General features: G+C 41.6%; 1 protein-coding gene across 1 annotated transcript in view; it reads right to left on the bottom strand.

Moving 5' to 3' along the window:
- Positions 1-16157, bottom strand: part of SLC2A13 (solute carrier family 2 member 13) — a 339913-nt gene extending 323756 nt beyond the window's left edge. Inside the window, exon 1 of the mRNA XM_004441151.3 lies at positions 15366-16157. Within this exon, the coding sequence (XP_004441208.1) occupies positions 15366-15915 (550 nt within the window). The 5' untranslated portion in view covers positions 15916-16157. The remainder of the gene's footprint in view (positions 1-15365) is intronic.
- Between the last annotated feature and the right edge of the window lie 5221 nt (positions 16158-21378).

Genomic DNA, 21378 nt, shown 5'->3' with positions numbered 1-21378 from the left:
TTTGGCTTAAGCCAGGTCTTTACAGCATAATTTGATTATTTTGTTTGACAATACAAGTTTCCACATTTATCGGAAGTACCCATATTCACTTAAAACATAACATAAGACTGGTATTTTAATTATAATAATTTGGACTAGTCATCATGTCACTTCATTGCTAGGAAGAGTTACAGACTGGTTGCACTTGAAGCACAATCCCACTTCTCACGTCCAGAATTAAAATCTAGATCATTTAAGGATCAGAGAAACCTCAAGATCATGATACTTGCTTATAAAATTCCATACATTTAATACCACCTTTTAAAATTTATCACATCATAATATACTTGTATATGGTTTACCCCCTAAATCTATAATCAGCTCCATAATGGAAAATAAAGTGTGTCTTTTTTGAATCCCAAGCTACTTGCATTGCGCCTGGCCCGGTGCTTAGTAACTACTTAATGAAATCTATTATAGAATCTGAAATTCGGATTGGGCACTAAAAAGAAAACAAGAGGAGATTTTAAATTCTATATCCAGCATTCTCCAGGAGAAAGATTCACTGAATTTTGGAAACTGGAGTCATCACAGAGATGATTTGAAGGTCAGGGAAAACTGATCAGGCCACTGTATAGTCTGGGTGAAACACGACTCTCCAATCCCCCTTACCCCCCATCTTGTTTTAATTCCAGGTTCAACTACAAAGACACCACTATTTGACTCATAATCCCTCTTCCCACTAATCTCCCAGGAAGGAAAGAGCAAAGGCATTAGAGCATTAGTAGCATTCAGAAAGGACACGCACCATGTAATATGTTTGCATTCCAGTTGATTCCACCATAACGTGTCAATGTAGTTACTGTAAATTCATCCCTGAGAGTCTGTCTGATCATTTTTCATACACAAATCAACGTCCATTTTTTGGACTTACAAGGCTGATGAAGAGACTTGCTTTTGTCCCAGGTACTGAGAACAATGTTAGACTTAAATGTTTTAATCGAACTTAAAAATAATACCTATTTTTCCCCCAACTACTTTAAAAGTTTGAAACCAGACTTGAGTCAGAAGCCACCCTGGGGTCCAGCTGGGTGGCGCAGCAGTTAGGTTCGCAGGCTCCACTTCGGCAGCCTAGGGTTTGCTGGTTCAGATCCTGGGCACAGACCTACTCACCGCTCATCAAGCCATGCTGAGGTGGTGGGTGTCCCACATAGAAGAACTATAAGGACCTACAACTATGCTATACAACTATGTACTGGGAGCTTTGGGGAGAAAAAAGAAAAAAAGAGGAAGATTGGCAACAGATGTTAGCTCAGGACCAATCTTCCTCCAAAAAAAGAAAGAAAGAAACCACCCTAGAGAACATTTAATTATCCCATCCACTACACAGATTTCCTGCAACATCCCTGATGCATAGATAATCCAGTCTTAGTTCAGGAAGCTGGGTACAAGAGTCTGGAGGTCAGGAGAGAGGTCTGTGCTGAGATCTAGATAGCTGTCAGCAAACACAAAGCATTCAGAGCCAGGAGCTGGGACGAGATCGCCAAAGGAGTGAATGTAAACAGAGAAGAGGAGAGCTCCCAGGAGTGATCCCTGGGGCTTGCCAAAGTTAAGAGTTCTGGGAGATGAGGGACAATCTGCAAAGGAAACTGAGAAGGAACAGCCTAAGGAAAAAACCGGGAGAGGTGGTGTCCTGAAACCAAAGAAAGTGCTTCAGGAAGGCATGATTTACTGTGTCAAAAGCCTTTGACAGGTCAAGAGGGATTAGGACTGAAAACTGTCCTCGGATTGAGCAACCTAGAGAGCACGGTGACCTTGACAAGAGCAACGTTGGTGAGATTGTGAGTGGAAAGGGGGCACAAAAGAATGGGAAGAGAGGAACTGAAGAGAAGGAATAGAGGCAATTGTTTCATGTAAAGAAAAGGAGACAAATGGGATAGTCACTGAAAGATGAAGTGAGGTAGAAAGGATTTTTTTTAAAGATGGCAAAAATAACAGCGCGTGTGCACGCCTTTGGAAATGATCCAGTAAAAGGGGACCATTTACGAGATAAAGAAAGGGGGAAATAGCTGGAATGACAACTGTGAATAGGAGAGTGGGGATGAGATCTCAGACACAGTGGATGGGCTGGCCTCAGCGGGAGCATGGACGGTGCAGCCAAGGGAACAGGAAGAAGACAGAGCATCCGGGCAAGGGGCAGGCAGGGACATCTGGGGAAACGCAAAGGAGATGAGGGAGCTCAGGGATGGATGCTCTCATTCTGATTGTTTCATTTTTCTCAACGATGGAGTAAGCAAGATACTTTCCTGGGATACATAAAATAATAAGATCTAAGAAATGTATGTCACACATTTGTGAATTGATGCAATGAATCTTGTTAATTTATGCAATGAGTTAAAATTTAGGGGGAAAAAAATACATCCACACAACTTTCATATGATTAGCTTCTTTATAACATTTTGGTCATCATTTCTTAAAAACTTCATTCCACAAAGTAACAGGTAAAATCTTATTTGGAAAAAAATCTATTGCTGGAGTTTTTTGTTATATATACATTTCCGTGGATTTTAAAACAAAAATCTGAATTCCAGGTAAAGATATAATGACAAATATGAAGGGAATCATAAAAAAATAAAAATTTAAAGGCCATTTTGCTATAGGTAAACTATATATACAATTTTATAGGACAGCTAATCTTTGACAAAGGAGCCAAGAACATACAATGGGGAAAAGAAAGTCTCTTCAACAAATGGTGTTGGGAAAACTGGATAGCCATATGCAAAAAAATGAAAGTAGACCCTTACCTTACACCATGCACAAAAATTAACTCCAAATGGATTAAAGACTTGAATGTAAGACCTGAAACTATGAAACTTCTAGAAGAAAACATAGGCAGTACGCTCTTCCACATCGGTCTTAGAAACATCTTTTCAAACACCACATCTGACCGGGCAAGAGAAACAATAGAAAAAATAAACAAATGGGACTACATCAAATTAAAAAGCTTCTGCACAGCAAAGGAAACCATCAACAAAACGAAAAGACAACCTAACAATTGGGAGAAGATATTTGCAAACCATACATCTGATAAGGGCTTAATCTCCAAAATATATAAAGAACTCATGCATCTCAACAACAAAAAAACTACCAACCCAATTAAAAAATGGGCAAAAGACCTGAACAGACATTTCTCCAAAGAAGATATACAGATGGCCAACAGACACATGAAAAGATGTTCAAAATCACTAACTATCAGGGAAATGCAAATCAAAACTACAATGAGATATCACCTCACGCCCAGTCAGAATGGCTATAATTAACAAGACAGAAAACAATATGTGTTGGAGAGGATGTGGAGAGAAGGGAACTCTCATACACTGCTGGTGGGAGTGCAAACTGGTGCAGCCACTATGGAAAACAGTATGGAGATTCCTCAAAAAATCAAGGATAGAACTACCATATGATCCAGCTATTCCACTGTTGGGTATTTATCCAAAGAACTTGAAAACACCAATTTGCAAAGGTACATGCACCCCTGTGTTCATTGCAGCATTATTCACAATAGCCAAGACTTGGAAGCAACCTAAGTGCCCATCAAGGGACGAATGGATAAAGAAGCTGTGGTATATATACACAATGGAATACTACTCAGCCATAAGAAACGACGAAATCCAGCCATTTGTGACAACATGGATGGACATTGAGGGTATAATGCAAAGTGAAATAAGTCAGAGGGAGAAGGTCAAATACCGTATGATTTCCTTCATTAAGTAGTAGATAATAACAACCATAAACAAACACATAGGGACAGAGATTGGATTGGTGGTTACCAGAGGGGAAGGGGGGAGGGAGGAGGGTGAAAGGGATAATTCAGTACATGTGTGTGGTGATGGGTTGTAATTAGTATTTTGGTGGTGAACATGATGTAGTCCATGCAGAAATAGAAGTACAATGATGTACACCTGAAAAAAATAAATAAATAAATAAACAATTTTATACCTTCTATCAAACTCTACGTCCAGCCATAATTTTTTTAGATGGTTGTAATCAGTGTGTCCACACAACTAGGTTCTATTCTCTGGGCTTATTATTTGTGGATTTATATGCATCTCAGGTCCATGTCTTCATTTTAATGGCACTGTAATGTTCTATGATATACCTAGTCTACCTAATCACCTTCCAATCACTAGACTTGGAAAAAATTATATGCTGTACATCCATAAATATCCTTATGCAAAATGAGTTTTTCTTTTATCTCCTTGTATTACAATCCCTCAAGTGAAATCTCCAGATCAAAGAATGTTAGCAGTTTTACAAATAAACTCCAAAACCATACTAACTTTTGCATACTAAGTGTTAACTTTGCTATCTAATATACACCTGTCATTCAAAATAGGTTTTTTGAATTAATGAACAAAAGAATAAATGAATTAAACATGTTAAATATACGCCTGGTTATTATTTAGAATATTCTCTACAGATAATTATTCCAACTTATTTTATAGCCAGAAAATCTTTTCCTAGGGTACAACTAGCCTGAGTTTTTTCTAATTAGCTAATTTAGTAAGTATGATGTTATCTTAATTTTCAATTCTAATTACTAACAAGGTTTAAGCCTTTCCCAAGAGCTTATTTACTAATTGCATTTTATCTTGCTGTAAATAGTCTATTTAATATGCTTTGAGCATAAATATATTTTCTTTTAGGTAAATAACTATACCACAATATTTTTCCAATCTGTCATCTTGCTTTTAAAACCCGTGAAGGTTTTAAAAACTATAATATAATGAATCATGTCACTGACATAGTAAAAGAAAGAAAATCATTCCATTCCTATTCTTTTTAAACTTTAGAGACTCTTATACCTATATTATATTAATGAGAATGAGCTCTAAACTTCATTTACATTATTTTTAGTCATATTATTTCCTTTTCTCATTTATTTATTTATTTTTGTGAGGAAGATCAGCCCTGAGCTAACATCTGTTGCCAGTCCTCATTTTTTTGCTGAGGAAGATTGGCCCTGGGCTAACATCTGTGCCCGTCTTTCTCTACTTTATATGGGATGCCACGACAGCATGGCCTGATAAGTGGTGCATAGGTCCGTGCCCAGGATCCAAACCTGAGAACCCTGGGTCGCCGACGCAGAGCATGTAAGGTTAACCACTATGCCACCAGGCCAGCCCCTATATTATTTATTAATAATTCTGTCTTTTCCCTGTTCTTTTATCTAACTTGTTCAATATTAAACTCTTACAAATAGTTGGATCTATTGCTGAAATTTTTATTCTGTTCCATTCACCTCTTTTCTGCTTTTAATAATATATTATTATACCAGATATAACATAATACATATTATATATCTGGAACAATTCCTTTCTATCTAAGTAGTTCCTGTCTTTCAGACTATCCCCCCAATCTCATTATTGTTCCCTCAACAATCATTTTTAAAATTCTATAAAGTATCTTACAAGGATTCTAATTATTAGTGCATTAAATATATGTACTAACTTAGGAAATATCGTTATGACTATATTTAGCTTTCGCAATCAAGAGCTGAATTTATCATATAATGGAGAGGTAAGGCACACACTGGTCCCTGATCAGAAACCTGGGCTTGAATCTCAACACTGTCGCTAACGGTGTTAATTTACCTAACCTTCCTGCACTTCCTTTAATTCACACAAACTAAGGAAAATACTCACCCTCTTGGTTAACGAGTGAATACACATAAAACACATACACATATAGGCATAAAGGCTGGGCTTTGTTTTAGGGTTTGCATATTTTGACTTTTTACAATATCTTTAACGAGCTGCCTTTAAATACGCACTATATCCTGGGAAATGAAGATTAGAAATTTTCAGAGAGAGAGAATATTCAAGGAAAAAATGGCAAACTGTTAGAACTCTAAGTTCTTCGCAGTACTGGATGAATTTTAACATCAGAAACTATTTTATAAAGACAAACAAGTAGAAGACAAAATAGTAAACTTCCAAATATTTTCCTAACATAAGATGGAAGTAAACATATGGAAAGATTTTATAAGAATTCCCAACAAGCTTTCAAGAGGCAGGACAGAGGACTCGTCCAGTTTTGTTTTGTGGGTTTTTTTTCATGTTTTCCAGCCTCATCGCCTTTACTATCGGTGGGCAGGAGGCCTGGGGGCCTGCACGACCTCTGAGATGGTCCAGATAGATGCACTACCTCATCTACAAAACCATAGAGGGCCATGTTACACCTGTCCACCAGAAACTGTGGAGGGAGGAGTTCTAGAAGCCATTTTCTTTATGACTTTTTTAAGCAAAAATATCAGAATTAGGCAGACACAGCAGTAACCGCTTCAGATTTTATCCTGATATTAATTTATAATGATGCCTATATTTCAAGAATCTTGGAAATCCACTGTTAGATGTGTTTGCAATGCATTTTCAGTCATTATATTTTTCTTTCAAAACTATAAGCCATTGCTAATCCAACATGAAACGGTTAATGTTTAGTCCTTGAATGCTATGCACACAACTTTAGTTTCCAATTTTCTCTCTATGTTGTATGGATTGAGTTCCTGACATGGAGTCATAAACTAAGGCCAAATATATGATAATGGACTTTTCTATGAAAGCTTCCATTATTAAAATTCTTTTTATTCCAAAGCTATTACTTCGAAGTTTTTATTAAAACTATTCATTCTTTGCCTCTTAAAAGGCAGAGATATCTTTTCCACTGGGAATTGAACTATTTTGTCTATAAATAGGCATACAAAATACTAAATTACAAGACAGGTTTCACAGCTTCAACTGGTTCCCCACTTCTAGCCAAGATTATACTCTAACAAATCAGTTCACATTTTTACTACTTTCTTATTCAACCCCTCCACCTCACCAAGAAAAACTGCTTGCTCCCCTCAAGGCTTCACGTTTATCGCTCTGCCTTCCTCGACCAGAAAAGTACCTTTCTCTCAGACAACCCATGTTTTTATAACTTTCATCAAGACCTGGTTCAAAACTTCATCCATCTTGCTAGAAGTAAATCTTAGATAATATAAACTAAAACCTTGAAAGAGAGAGTACTTCCCTGCCTTTAAATTACTCATTCTGTCTTTCAAGTCTCACTGTTTAATTTATACTACGGAATTTTTCCTCATCTGTTACTAGTTACAATAAACATTAAAATCTAACGATAATTTTATTTCCCTTGACTGTAAAAAGGTGTCAGGGTGATGATCAAGATGGCTACACCTGATAAGAAGAGCTACCATTTATTGATAGCCAGGTCCTTTTACATGCATTAGCTCATTTAATTTCTACAACAACCCTATTTTCTAAATGCGATCATAACATTCATTTTAGAGACACAGAAACTGAGACACACAGTGGTAATTGCCAAAGGTTACACAGCTTACGTATGAATGTTTAACTAACGTTGATGCTTTACTTTGCCAGCCACTGTGAAAGCACTTGACAACTCTTAATTCATTTAATCCTCATAATTACCCTATAAGGCAGGTATTATCCTCATTCTTCAGATGAGGAAACTGAAGCAGAAGACTTAACACAGTCATCCAGGTAGTAAGCGGCCAGCCAGGGTGTGAGACCAGGTAGTGTGGACCCAGAGGCCTCAAGTCACCATGTTACTCCACTTTCTGAAATAACAGTGCAGCAACTAACTATGTATCTGAGGTCTCTAGTGTTCAACTATAGCAACGTTTGTTGGGTGTTACTTTTATGCATTCTTTGCTTTGCTACATATCTAAGAGCTTAAAATATAAAAAGTATGGTCCTGCGTGCAGTGAGAGGACATAAATACTATTAATACCTAATTAGCCAACACCATGAGTTTGCAGTCTACCAGGGGAGATGAGCCATGGGCAAAAAGATATATTGCAAGGAATAATGCAGTTAAATGCCATGACTGTGGTTCAGACAAAGTGCTCATGTTCAGCAGATGTCAACAGAGAAAGCTTTCACGACAAAGCTGGGTCTGGAAGGATGAGTAAACATCCCATAGATACTTCTATCGTAGGATTAACAACACATTACTCTGCTCTCGTGTTTGTCTTACCCCACTAGACTTAGGTCTCTTAAGAACAGGGACTATTTTTATCTTTGTCTCTCCAGCACCCAACAAAGTCATCACTCAGCAAATGACTGTGGGAAAAGGGGTAGAGAGACTGTTATGAAAAAGCACATTCCAAGCAGAGATCATGAGCTTAAAGGGAAAAGCAGAAAAAGCATTTTTGAAATTTTAGTTGCTGTATCACAGGCAGTACCTCTGTGTTGTCCAACTGCAGGGGGTCCCATTTTCACTGTATTCCATGTGAATGCACCCCTTTTAGGGTGAATACGGAGCCCCCTGGAATTGTACAACACAGCAGCCTGATTACAGGTATCCCTGCTCAGAAGTCCTTAGCAAGAGAAAGAAATGTCCTAACCAACTTTGCTTTCCCTATTGTCGCCCCTTGATGTGTCATGGCTGTGCTCTTGAAAAACTCATTAAAAAGTTTATATTTTAAAAGTAATTCCCCATAATATGTCATGATAAAGGACAACTATGCTAGTTGCAGGGAGAAGTGACAGTGTCACAGAGCAGTTGAGTGTGGACAGACTCTGAAGCCAGACCTCTTGGGAGCCAACCATGACTCCACCACTCAGGAGCTCTGCGACCATGAGAAAGTGACTTCAATTCTTCCTGCCTAATTATCTTCATCTTAAAAAGAAGATGATAGTAGTATCCCACTGGGTTATTATGAGGATTATGTGAATTAATACATGCAAAATTGTTCAGCAGAGTGCCCAGCACAGAGTAAGCACTGAACCAGTGTTAGGTATTATTTCCAGGGTGTTGGCTGCTAAATCGATTGCAAATTCACAATCTGCCAGGAAGAGCCACTGACGAGTCTCCCCTCAGGGCAGGAGAGGGAGATGATAAAATCAGATAAAGAAGACTGCTGCTCACACACTGGTGACCCCATGACACTGGTTAGTCGTGTTGTGAAATGAAGTTCCTGCCGTGTGGCTTTGGACACATATTCCAGACCACACCAATCCAAACAGTGGTGCTCATATTAAATAAAAGGCCTAACTATAAAGCATGCAGTACTGCCAACCCGAGTTTAGAAGTATCTGTAAAACTTGGCTATTTTTTCTCTCTACATCCAGGGAAATTAAATTTTAAATGTGGAAAAATGCTTTAGGGTTTTCCGGTGAGTACAGATTTTCCTCCTGACAACGGAAGTTTTCTTTATGGAAGTGTTGCTGCTATTTACTCTGAAGGTCAAAGGAAAAAGAAATCTAGAGAAATGAAAAGAGTTGTAGACAGGAAGGATGCATAAAAGAACGAAGTTCAATCAGAAAAAGAAAAGGAAAATAGTCTCATGTGCTTCTGAGCAGAGCTGGCAAAGACTGCTTGCTCTTGGAGATCTACCAGCAGGTTCTACCTCATTAGATGTGTTAAAGCCAAAGACATCAGTGTGAAGTCAGTCAACTCAGACTGTGTTCTTACTCTGTGCTTAAAAATACAGAAGAGGGAACTAGGCATGGATGAAAAAAAGAAATGTTTTATATAGAAGTCACATGAACAACTTCACAGAACTCATGCTAACAGACTTCTGTCATCTTACTGACAACTCACTCGAGGAGGATGTTGCAATACTACTAGACAAACATAAGTAGGTCATAATCCTCACTGTAATTCTGCAACGTCAATGACACCAGATATAAAAGTGGAGGAGGCGGTGCTCACAAGGAAACAGAGGAAGTCAAAGTTTTACTTTACATGTCAGTTTCACACCCGTAGAGAGCCTAGATCCAATATAGAAATCCTGCTTCAAAAGAAGATGAAAGTGAAATTAGGGGGAGAGAGTAGGAAAAACAAACTTGATCACAAAAAAGAAAAAAATTACATTAGCTGATTAACTGTTTAAAAATCTGGGCCGGCCCCGTGGCTTGGCGGTTAAGTACGCGTGCTCTGATGCTGGCGGCCCGGGTTCGGATCCCGGGAGCGCCCCGAGGCACCACTTCTCCGTCCAACGCGAGGCCGAGTCCCACGTACAGCAACTAGAAGGATGTGAACCTATGACGTACAACTATCTACTGGGGCTTTGGGGGGAAAAACTGAATAAATAAAATCTTTAAAAAAAAAAAAAAAAAAAATCTGGCTGATTCTGGCTAACTATGGTTACCTTAGATGAAATTCTTTGCCATTAATCTCAGTATTGCATGATTTTTTTGATCAAACAAGATTTTACATTTGCTTTGCATTACAGAATAGGAATTCAAAGGGCTATTTTTTTTTAATTCTTCTTTTTTTTTTTTTTTGCAGCAGAAGATTCACCCTAAGTTAACATCTGTTGCCAATCTTCCTCCTTTTCTCTTCTTTTTTCCCCCTCAAAGCCCCAGTACACAATTGTGTATAGCCGTAAGCTCTTCTGGTTCTTCTATGTGAGCATGGCTACTGACAAACAAGTGGTATGGTTCTGCGCCCAGGACCGAACCCTGGCCGCCAAAGTGGAGCACAACAAACTTGAGCTGCTAGGTCATCAGGGCTGGCTCTCAAAGTGCTATCTGAAAAAAACAATGTGGTATTTTTAACAGTTTTTCTCAACAGGCCATAATATACCAAATACAAGCTGCAACATACAGCTACAAATCATGTTTCAGTAGAGGGAGTACTGGAACAGAGGCTGACAGAGGAGAAACTGATGTAAATCTAAGATTAATTCAACAAATCCAGTGCTGTATAAATTAATACGTCAATTCTCAGTAAAGCTGTTGAATATTGGTGAAAATCTGAATTTAGACACTTCTTGATACTCCCTACACAGGCACTAAATCCCACTTATAATGAGCAGCAGAGTAAATGCCAACACCATGGAGAAAGGGCTAAACTGTGTTTTTTTTGACTATGTACATGCTAACAGTGGTAACAGTCCTATGTTCTTGTAATTTGCCCTTTCCAGACAACTTTTTGAGTGTGTTAAGCATGAGAGACACAAGGTCCCAGATAATCAAATAAAGCAAACCTGTGCAAACTCACATTCCTTCAGTCCTGCTGTACCTCACCATCCCTAAAAACTTTGATCATGGGTACAATACTGCTAAGAGAACCCTTGCAAGATGTGATCGTGTGTAAAGGAAATAAGATTACTTGCAAAAAAAGATTACCCTGTAGAACAGAGTAAGTTCTAGGATCACAAATCTGTGTCCTACTTGACATCTGAGTCTTCAAGTTTAAAAAGTTTGGGCAGCAGTAGCAGTAGGGCAGGGACAATGGAGAAAGTCTGGTCCCAGGACTAAGGGAAGGACAAGAGCAAAACCAACCAGAGGAACCAAAGCCTAAAACAACACCCTATGCCGACAGGAGCTCAGGAGCTGATCTGTGGTAACTTGTAAAGGAAAATGAACCCTTAAACTAAAACAAATACAAATAACCCCGATTGCTGATGCTTCTGTCTTTTACCATATGACTCAATACAGATTAACAACTACAGTCTACTGCTTGGTATCTGTTATCTTTTTCAAAGGTTTCTGTCCAAGGCCTCACTGACTCTTCCTATGCCAGTAATTCACCATCACAGGCTATGCTTTACCCACCCTGTAGTAACCATCTTAGCAAAGGATTTCTAGTATTACAAAATTCAAAGAGGCAAGATTTGGGGAAGAAAGCAAGAGTTTAAAAGCAGAGTGGGAAAAGAAGAAAAAAGAAAAAGATTCAAGTATTTATATCATTTACCGCTAAAAACCTCCAATGACTGTCCCTGCATAGGCTTGGTCAAATAAACCCTGTTAAGCCTAACCGCCCCCCACCAAAAAAAATCATCTAGTTTCATGACCACCCCATCGCCACCCTTCACTCACTTTATGCTTCAAACACTGCTTTGATTTTTCTGTGCCTTTACACCTGCCGTTAACTCTCCTTAAATGCCCAGTATGGTAACAGAACAAAAGACTCTGAGCTTTTCTCTTTTTAAACCTGACTTTGTACCAGTGACTTGATCATTTAACTGCTGTAAGCTGTTTCCACAGAAGAGGCCCTGTTTCACACCTATTTCAGAGGTGGAAAGATCAAATGATATAACATATGTACAGTAACAGCAGGATGTCCAGAACATACTGAAGCACTAAATAAGTACTAGTTCCTTTCCAGGCTCCCTCTACACTTGCTGAACTCCTACTCATCCTTCAAACCCCAGTTTAAACGTGTTTCTGTAAAACCTCCTTAATTCTGTGCTCTATTTTCTTCCCCCCAAAAGAATCAATTGCCCATCTTGTATGCTTCCCATGGCACTTAGAGAAACCTCTATTGTATTTTAATTGCTTGTTGGAGGTCTTTCTGTTGCATTAGAGAATGAAGACCCCTAGGGTGGGATTTTTATCTAATTACTGCCTACTCCAAATCTGACAGAATCAGTAATGGAAGCTTAATTAGCATTTGCTGAATAGATAAATGAATGATTCCATGAAACTGTTACCAACTAAAACCCTTAGACGGCCTTTCAAATATTTTATAATACTTTTTCTTTTAAAGAACAATCCTAACTTAAAGTGGTACCCTACCAAGCCATGGAATTATTTCTTTAATGTTTCTGCTCGCTATTCATCCAATCAGCAAGTGCCTCCCATGGGCTAGGAACACATTAGAGAACAAAACGAACAAAAAACCCTGTCCCCATGGGCCTTATATCTACCACAGGTAAATCTGTGGAAGAAAGAAATGATCATTGCAAACTTGTCTGAACAAGAGACCAGAAGGCACACTTGGTTATTCATCAACATTTACTAAGTATCAGAAAAAAAAACTCCCGACCACACAAAAAATTTAACTACTTCAAAAAGGTATCATGAAATTAACCCAGATTTAGTGTACTAAACCAGCAAAACTGACTTAGTGTCCCTAAAAAATGCTCACGTTAAGGACCCATTTCCTGATAGCTAGATGCGTATTTCCTTGTAGAAATAATTCTGTGACTTCTCTTTTGGTAGGTTAGTAATCTTCGTGAGTTTTAAGGATTTTACATGTATAATTACATGCTTTGCATAGACCCTAATTTGAAATGCGGTGGTGGTGTTCCTCGTGGCCTATTTCAAAGCCTGTTTATAACCTTAAAACACTCATTTTATAAGTGAAGAGGAGCTTTTATGAAACTTTCTATCAGGGCTTGTATTCTGAGGAGTGTTGTCCCCAGGAGTGAGATGGGCCATCCCAGGACTAAATCAGGATCATGTCCCAGCGGGGCTGCCCTGTCGGCAAGCGGCCCAGGTGCCACAGAACGAGGCTATGTGACAGAGAGGCGTCCACGGTTCCTGCACACCACCCTTTCTGATCTTACCTCGGGCTTCAGCCTCTGTTGCGTCCACCTTGTTCCCCAAGCAGGCCCTACACTTTCCTTTATTCATTCCCTGGCTTAGAAGGTCCTTTCCTCATTTCTCCTGTTACAATACTACTCCTGCATCAACATACCATTTCCATCAGGAAGAGCCTCTGGCTTCCCTCCGCTGGGGGTAACGGTACCCTGCCCGAATTCACCAGCCCTCGAGAGCCCTTCCTAGGGAGTTCAGCAAGTTCTACCAGCCTTTAGTCCCACCCAGTCACTCTGCCTGGAGTAGAAGCTCCTCACCGTTCTGCTCACATCTGGAAGGAGACCCGACATACCACAGGGGCTCAAATTTCCTATCAGATAAAAGAGTAATCATAATATGCAAATACCCAACACTTGCCAGAGCTAAACACTACAGGAAGCTTCATGCAGAGATTTCTGCCAAACATCATTCAATTTTGAAATCACAAATAAGATTCAGTCGTACTGAACAAATCTTGCTACCTAAAATGATGTTATTTCTATGTCAGAAGAAATAAAAAAGGTGGTCCAGGTGTTCCAAGCAGAGAATGCTAAGAATACTGAGAAAAGAACCCTGATCATTTGACTTGAACCACAAGTTATTTGCTGAGGGATCCTGAAGGCTCAGGGGGTCCCCATACAGAGGTTTCATTTCAGCTGGACTTTTTGCTCATTCTGGACTTTAATGTGCCAACTTAACATTTTACTGAGAGCTTTGCCTGGCTTCACTAATTACTAGTACAATAAACAAACAAAAGGAAGGTCAGTGGTGACAGATTTTGGATATAAAGTGCAATGAGCTGGGTTCTAGTGGTTCCTACATGTGGAGTGGTACCAATGGGGCTCCCTTCCCCTTGGAGCCTACAGAGAAGGGGAGAAAAGCATAAACATCAAACAAGTAGGGAACAGACAGATCATCAGGAGACCCAGGTTTAAAGGGCTTTCATCAAGCCCCAGCCACAGGGAAGAAATACTTCAACAGCACCCTAAAGGAAACAAAAAACTGAATTATGAAACGAAACATTAAAAAAGCATCAGCAGTGTGTCTTAGAAAAATTACTAGTGAGACTTAAGTCTCACCCCCCACTTTCCCTCAAAAGTGCTTTCTAATAATACTGAGTACATTCCAAATAGCTTTCCTCTGCCAAGAACTTGCCAATTGTATCTCCCCTGCTCAGCCACCGGGGTGAAAAATCAATGCCAGGGGAACCTTAATCCCTTCATTTTTGAAGTAAATTGCAAACATCTATCTTGCTGGGCATTTATCCACAGGGGGAGTAGCTCCTAAATGAATTTAGGAAGTGAACATGACCTTTAATAGATAATTTGGTTCCCAACCAGAAAGCAGGAGAGGCAAAACAAAGAGGAGAATGGGTGAACATGGACTTAAAGGAAAAGGTTAGAAAAACAGAGGAACAAGAAATTTATTTGGGAAAAGGATGAAAGCAAAAGGCAATACAAATAGTAAAAGCAAAAAGAGAGAAAAAGGATACCCCACCTGAAGATAAATGACTAGAAAAGGAGAGAGAGAAGGAGTGGCAAAGAACAAGTTTTCGAGTCCAGAATTATTTGTTAACTTTAAAAATTATCTTACTGTGACTTGAAGACTGACTGGGTTCGGAGTCTGGAAGCCTAGAAAAGGAAAGGGGCTAGCAGTGGACAAACAAAGTTAGACAATGCAGGAGAGTAGAGATCTTCCCTGGTAAGCTCTCTACCGGCATCAGGTAGGGCTAGATCAAGGGAAAAGCTGGTGATGAGCGGGGTTCCTGGAAATGCTGAGAGGCAACCATCACTCGGATTAATTTGTCCGTGGGCGATGGAAGATTCCACGTGGGCTTGGGGGATACCACAATGAAACTTCTCTCCCCCCCAAAACCCGGGGGTGCCTTGGGGGCCGGACTAACAGATGGGCTCTTGGAGCACGAGATGTATTCTTGGGACCCGGCAAAACCCGACGGGGACCCCGGAGGGGCAAAAGGAATGCATCGATCAGGGTCAAGGGCGGTGACGCCCGGGGCCCCCGGACGCCCCTCGCGGAGCCCGAACTCACCGATGCCGAGCCCCACGACCAGGCGGCCGGCGAGCAGCGTCTCCTTGTTGCTGGCCGCGGCCAGCACCGCGGAGCCGGCGGTGAAGAGGGCACTGGCCAGCAGGATGGCGGCGCGGCGGCCGAAGACGCCGTTGAGGGCCCCGCCGGCCAGCGCCGCGACGGCGGCCGCCCCCACCGTGCTGGACACGAGCATCTCCTGCCACAGCGCGTCCAGGCTGAGCTGCCGCTTGAGCAGCAGCATGGCCCCCGACACCACCCCCGTGTCATAGCCGAACAGGAAGCCGCCGAGCGCCGAGAAGACGGCCACCACGTACACGAAGGCGGGGGTCTCGTCCTGCTGGAACTGCCGCCGCGCCGCGCGCTCCAGGTCCCCGACGCCGCCCGCGCCCGCGCCCTGCAGGCTGGCGCTCGACTCGGCGGCCGCCAGGAGGCTGCGCTCCCCGGCCGCGCTCGCCGCGTCCGGCTCCTGCTGCTTCCTGCGCCGCTCGCCCATGAGGCTGCTCAGGCTCCGCAGCGTGTACTCCACATTCTCGCTCGCCTTGCGGGACATAGGGCAGGGGCCCGGGGCCGCCCGGGGGGACGAGGCTCCGCGGGCCGGAGGGCTCGGAGGGCGGGACGGCCCGATCGGGCAGCAGCAGCAGCAGCAGCCGCCGCCGCCGCCGCCTGCCTCCTCCCGGCTCCCGCTCCGGCTGCCACGGCAGCGGCCGCGGCCGCTCCGGGGAGAAAGTTGCTGCTCGCCGAGCCCGGCGCTGCCGAGTTGGAGGCTGGCGGGTCCTCACTCCAGACTCACGCCCCGCGCCTGCCGAGCTGGCGCTGCGGAGCCGGCGGGAGGCGGGGCCGCGGGTCACGTGCAGCCCCGGGCCGGCGGGGCAGGGCCGCGGAGACGCCCCGCCCCTCCCTGGGCCGGGCCAGGCTCAGCCGCCCCCCCCCGCCCCCTACCTCCCCACCCTCCCGGTCAAGCGCAACCTCTGAGCTGGCCTCCTTCATTTAGGGCTCTGGCGTCTGTAAGGAATGAACCTTGATTTAGGGGCTGCAGCTGGGGAGCAGGCCAATGTGGGGATGCCGGGAATAGACTTCCAGACCCGAGAAACTGCCTACGATGATTGCACGGTTAGGGAAAGGCGAGAGAATCCCTTAAAACATCCTGATCCGACAGCCTGGGGACGGCCAAGGCTGAAAAGGACCTAGGAAAAAGATATCTTGTACGGCACATAGGACCCTTTCTTTTATAATATTGTGACATAAATGAGTTTGCTCTGAAGCCATTTAGGACCCTGTTCTCGCAGTTTGACAACCAGTTTCCTTTCATGGCCAGTCCCTCTTCAATTTATGCTTATTTTAAAGGCATGGTGTATCTTGATTCTTTGAGGCCGGAGATAACGTATCTCCCCAGGTGAATCCGAAACCTCCTTCCGTGGATCCCTGATGTGTAAAGGAAGATTCAAGTTTATACATTCCACTCTTGTATGACCAGGTAGTTCCCACTGGTAGAAAGTAAACCCAAGAATCAGATTTGTGATTTAATGGGCAGTTTCTACCTTCCTCCTCTAACACTCTCGCCAAAGGGAAGGATGTCGTCTCCCCTGAGCAATCCCCACTGTTGCAGGGGCAGTTATAACTGCCTCATCTACTTGAAACAAAGATGACATTATTTGCGACAAATTTTTTAAACTGTTAGGTTAATTGCCAGTAGTCAGTTTTTTCCTCTCTTTGATTTAAATCGTTTTATGCAGTTCCGCTTCAGAAGAGAAACACGACTTTGTTCCTCTGATTTGCTTTCGTTCTTCAGGCTAGGGGCAGGAGGTAAAACCTCCTATGATTCTATCCCTCTCGATTTCAGTGTGCTTTTATTTCCCTTATTTGAGGAAAAGGTTTCTTAGCCTGAGGCCTATTTTTCACGCAGTCTAAAACTTTTTCATGTCAGAGAAAAGGATTTTGTCGTCCCTGTTTCAATAATTACAATTTGTCAAAATTGCTTTTATTTGGATTATCAATCATGATTATCACCATAGACTTTCCTTTCCAGCAACAAGGGAAAAAGAGTTGATGAGCTCAGAGGGTTTAACTGTTTAAACTTATTGTGTGGCTTTAAAGTAAGGCTCTATCATCGTTCCCAGGGATTTTTAGCTCTGAGCAATCAATTCTTTAATATTCAGGCTTCAGAAAAGATTCCGGTGAGAGCGCGCCCTTTTCGGTGTCTTTTATTGTACGGATAGTAAACCTGCGCCATCTGGTGGTAAACCGGTTCACCGCTTCTGAAGAGAAGGGCTCCTTAGATGAGAATCAGCTGCTGCTGTTGACAGTTTCTTCTTGCTGAGATGAAACAAACTACCTTTTACTCCTAGCAGGTGTAGTGAATACCTTGACTCCTGAGCATCTTGGCGGGAAATGCAGCTTTTCTGTTACAGAACACTAACCTACTTAAAATGGTTCTGCTCCGTATCATCAGAGCATTTAAATACCTATGGTCACGTTACATCTGAAAAGAGATATAACATGGAAAAAAGGCATCAGAGAGTTGAACAGAGTTCTCGGCCCTTGGAGGGAGCTAAGTTCAATTTAGCACCACAGTGTGAGTCTAAAACGGAGTTCCCCGAAGCCTGCCCCGACTGCAGATTATGGTGAAATGGAAAGCCCCTTGGCTGAGAATCAAAAGGCGTGAGTCCCATCACCATCACTGTTTTACTGTCCAACTTTTGACAAACCACTAGACAAGGTTGTGCCTTTTCTCATTTGCAGAGCAGCAACTACCCATTGTCTAGAGTAAGCATGAAAAAGTGTTTTGAAATATACTTAATTGCTATTGAGAGTAAATAATAAAAGCATCATTATTAATTTGCAAGGTGAATTCAAAAGCCCCAGTTTTAAGTACCTTTGCTTTACAACCTCCAGGAACACAAAGGACCCACCTAAGAAGAGGGAAAGGAGAGAGGTTTTAACTACACTGGTAGAGATCCTGATTATCAGACAAAAGCATTGGTCATTAATTCAATAAAATTGTTGTTGTTGTTGTTGGGAGGGGATGGTGGAGTTGGAAGCAGTTTTGTCTTTATGTTTATTGGATGTTTATTTTTAGTTTCACGAGTCATGCATCCTTGTTGTAAAGCAGTCTAATAATAAAAATAACACAAAAGTCCCTTTCCAGTCATCTCTTCCTCCATAAAAGTCCCCTTTCCCCAGAGATAACCACTCCTACCACTTTCAAATGCATCTTTCCAGAACTTTCTCTATGTATTTATATGTACACAGTAAAATACGGAGATTGTTTTGTTTGTTTTTGTACTGTTTAGACTGCAAAAGAAAGGAAACCCAAATCAAACTAGTTTAAGCCAAAATCATGGCAGAGAAGGAGAATTTATTGGCTCTTGTCTCCAAAAAGTTTTAATAGGCTGCTTTCAAGTACAGCTGGATATAGAACTCAAACACCAGGATGTCACCAAGAGGAGACTTTGCTCCCTCTCTCTACTCTGCTTCTTGCTACTTAGGCTCCATCCTCAAATTCCATGTGGTGGTCAAATGGCTACAGCAAGCCCCGAGCTCTATATCATTTTCCACTCACGTTTAAGGTGCAGAAAAAGGGCTTCTTTCTCTGAAAGCAAACTTCTTATTGTATCTAATTGGATCTGTCAATTATGTGCCCATCGGTGACTCAATTACCATGGCCAGAGGATTGCAGTCTGACCATCACGGTAGGGCCAATCAGTGCCCATGTCTTGAGCTGTTAGCAGAAGTAAATCATATGGGCTGAGATGGAGGGGGTTTCCCGTAAGAAATCTGGAGTACTCTTTTGCCAGAAGACGGGCAAATAAATACTGGGCAATAAAACCAACAGATTTGAGTTGATGTAAATAACGAGTACAGTAACATGACATAAAAGGCAATTAAAGCATTTCAAGAAGGAGGGACTGGCTAAGAGAATCAAACATATTGTCTAGAGATCAAAGAGAATAAAAAGTTATATGAAATCATTGAATTTGACTATTAGAAAGTCAATGGTGAAGACCTAATATACACCATGGTGACTACAGTTAATAATATATTGTATACTTGAAATCTGCTAATAGAGTAGATCTTAAATGTTCTCACCACAAAAAAGGGAGGTGATGGATATGCTAATTAGTTCGATTGTGGTAATCATTTCTCAATGTATATGTATATCAAAACATCACATTGTACACCTTAAATATATGCAATTTTTATTTGTCAGTCATACTACAATAAAGCTGGTGGGGGGGGAGAACAAAAGCCAATGGTGACTGCTGAGAATCAGAATGTTGTTTTGATGGTATTATGTTCAGAAACCCAGTAATGCCAGAATCCTGCCCTACTGATCATTCCTCTTTTCTGTCCATATAGCAGACAATAACAGCATCAGAATAAATACACTGTTAATAGGTACAAGGGTAAAGTATAGGTCCCATGGCTCAGTTATGAAGTATAATTATAGGCGCTCAGTACTTCCCCCCAAATCTTGCCTTTCTTTGACTTGCTCTGAGGAGGAGGAGGAAAGAGAGAGGCTGAGGGAGGCAGGAACGGAGGGTAAGAAGAAAGGGTGCCCCAATGGACAATGCCCTACTTACATCTGCTTATAACAGGGAGAAAGGGAGCAGGAAACACAAGAAAGCATGGGACGTGGATGATATTTTAACACACATTGACCCTGCCCACTAATAACCATGACCCATCCAGGAGTAGACCCTGTAACACAACATAATACCATCTTCTCCTCCTTTGGGTGGGGAGGATTGCAATGCCTCTTCCCCCTCGGAGACTTTTAAGAGAGCAATTTCAATTAAGAGGAAATTAGTGGAAATAGCAAACATAGGCTGCATTTTCCAGAAGTCTCGTGGTAAATGTAATAAAGGAGAGAATAGCTTAGTTATCAGGATCAAGAGAAAGGGTGGAGGTGTCAGGCATGACTCGAATTTATTCAGATGCTAAGTGAAAAGAAGAAATTGACAATTTAAGAGGCTGAATGATTGATAGAGCAAAGTGCCAAAGAAGACAGGGAGGATAGAAGCAGCATCAGTAGGGGAGAGGCTAACCAAGCCATAGGGAGGAGGAGGGGCACTTCTTCCTCTGAGAAAAAAGGCAAGCACAGAAGAACAGCAGGAAAAAAGAACACGGTACTAACAAGAATAGGGAAAGAGTTCTGTTAAATGGATAACAGTCTGGTGGAGGGAGTGGGAACAGAGCGAACCTAGACACAATAAACATTGTAGGCAGAAAGACCTGAGTTCATATCTTCACTCTGCTACTTACTTGCCTGTGTGACCTTGAGCAACTTACTCATGTTCTCTAAGCTTCAGTTTTCTCTCCGTAAAAGGGGGATAATAATACTGTATCAGTATTTATATGGTTTTAATTCTGAATAATAGAATATCCATACTCAAACTGTCTTATACACTACAGAAATACATTATTGCGTGAATGTCCCAAGGTGGGTAGCATCAGGAACAGTATGATCAATCTTGGGAAAATGGTATCAGAATCTCTCCTTTTCTCCATTCTTCTACTCTTAGTGGGTTAGTTTTGCCCTCCTCTGGCTTCCCCCAAAGTGTGAAGAGGGCTCTAACATTTCTGGGTATCATATTTTTCAAATGTATACAGAAAAGTATAGTGCCTAATCCCTATCCTCAAATGTAATATTTCCAAGTAGTAAAAGACCCACATGACCATGTATAAAAATACCTAATAATACAAAACATAGTGTACCAAATTGTTGCTAGAGACAAAAATTCCAATGGAGCCCCACTTTAATTGCTGAGTGTCAAAATATTCTTTATTGACCCAGATGAGTAGCTGCAAATGACTACAGTTTAAAAAAAAACAACAGGGGCCAGCCCGATGGCATAGTGGTTAAGTTCACATGCCACCCTTCAGCAGCCTGGGGTTTCATGGGCTTTGATCCCACGTGCGGACCTACACACTGCTCATCAAGCCATGCTGTAGCGATGTCCCACATATAAAACAGAGGAAGATTGGCACAGATGTTAGCTCAATGACAATCTTC

Source organism: Ceratotherium simum, chromosome 17 (assembly GCF_057802395.1).
Source record: "Ceratotherium simum simum isolate JZ-2026a chromosome 17, ASM5780239v1, whole genome shotgun sequence".
Lineage (NCBI taxonomy): Eukaryota > Metazoa > Chordata > Mammalia > Perissodactyla > Rhinocerotidae > Ceratotherium > Ceratotherium simum.
Note: the sequence above shows the minus strand (reverse complement) of the source record. Positions and strands in the feature narration are given on the sequence as shown.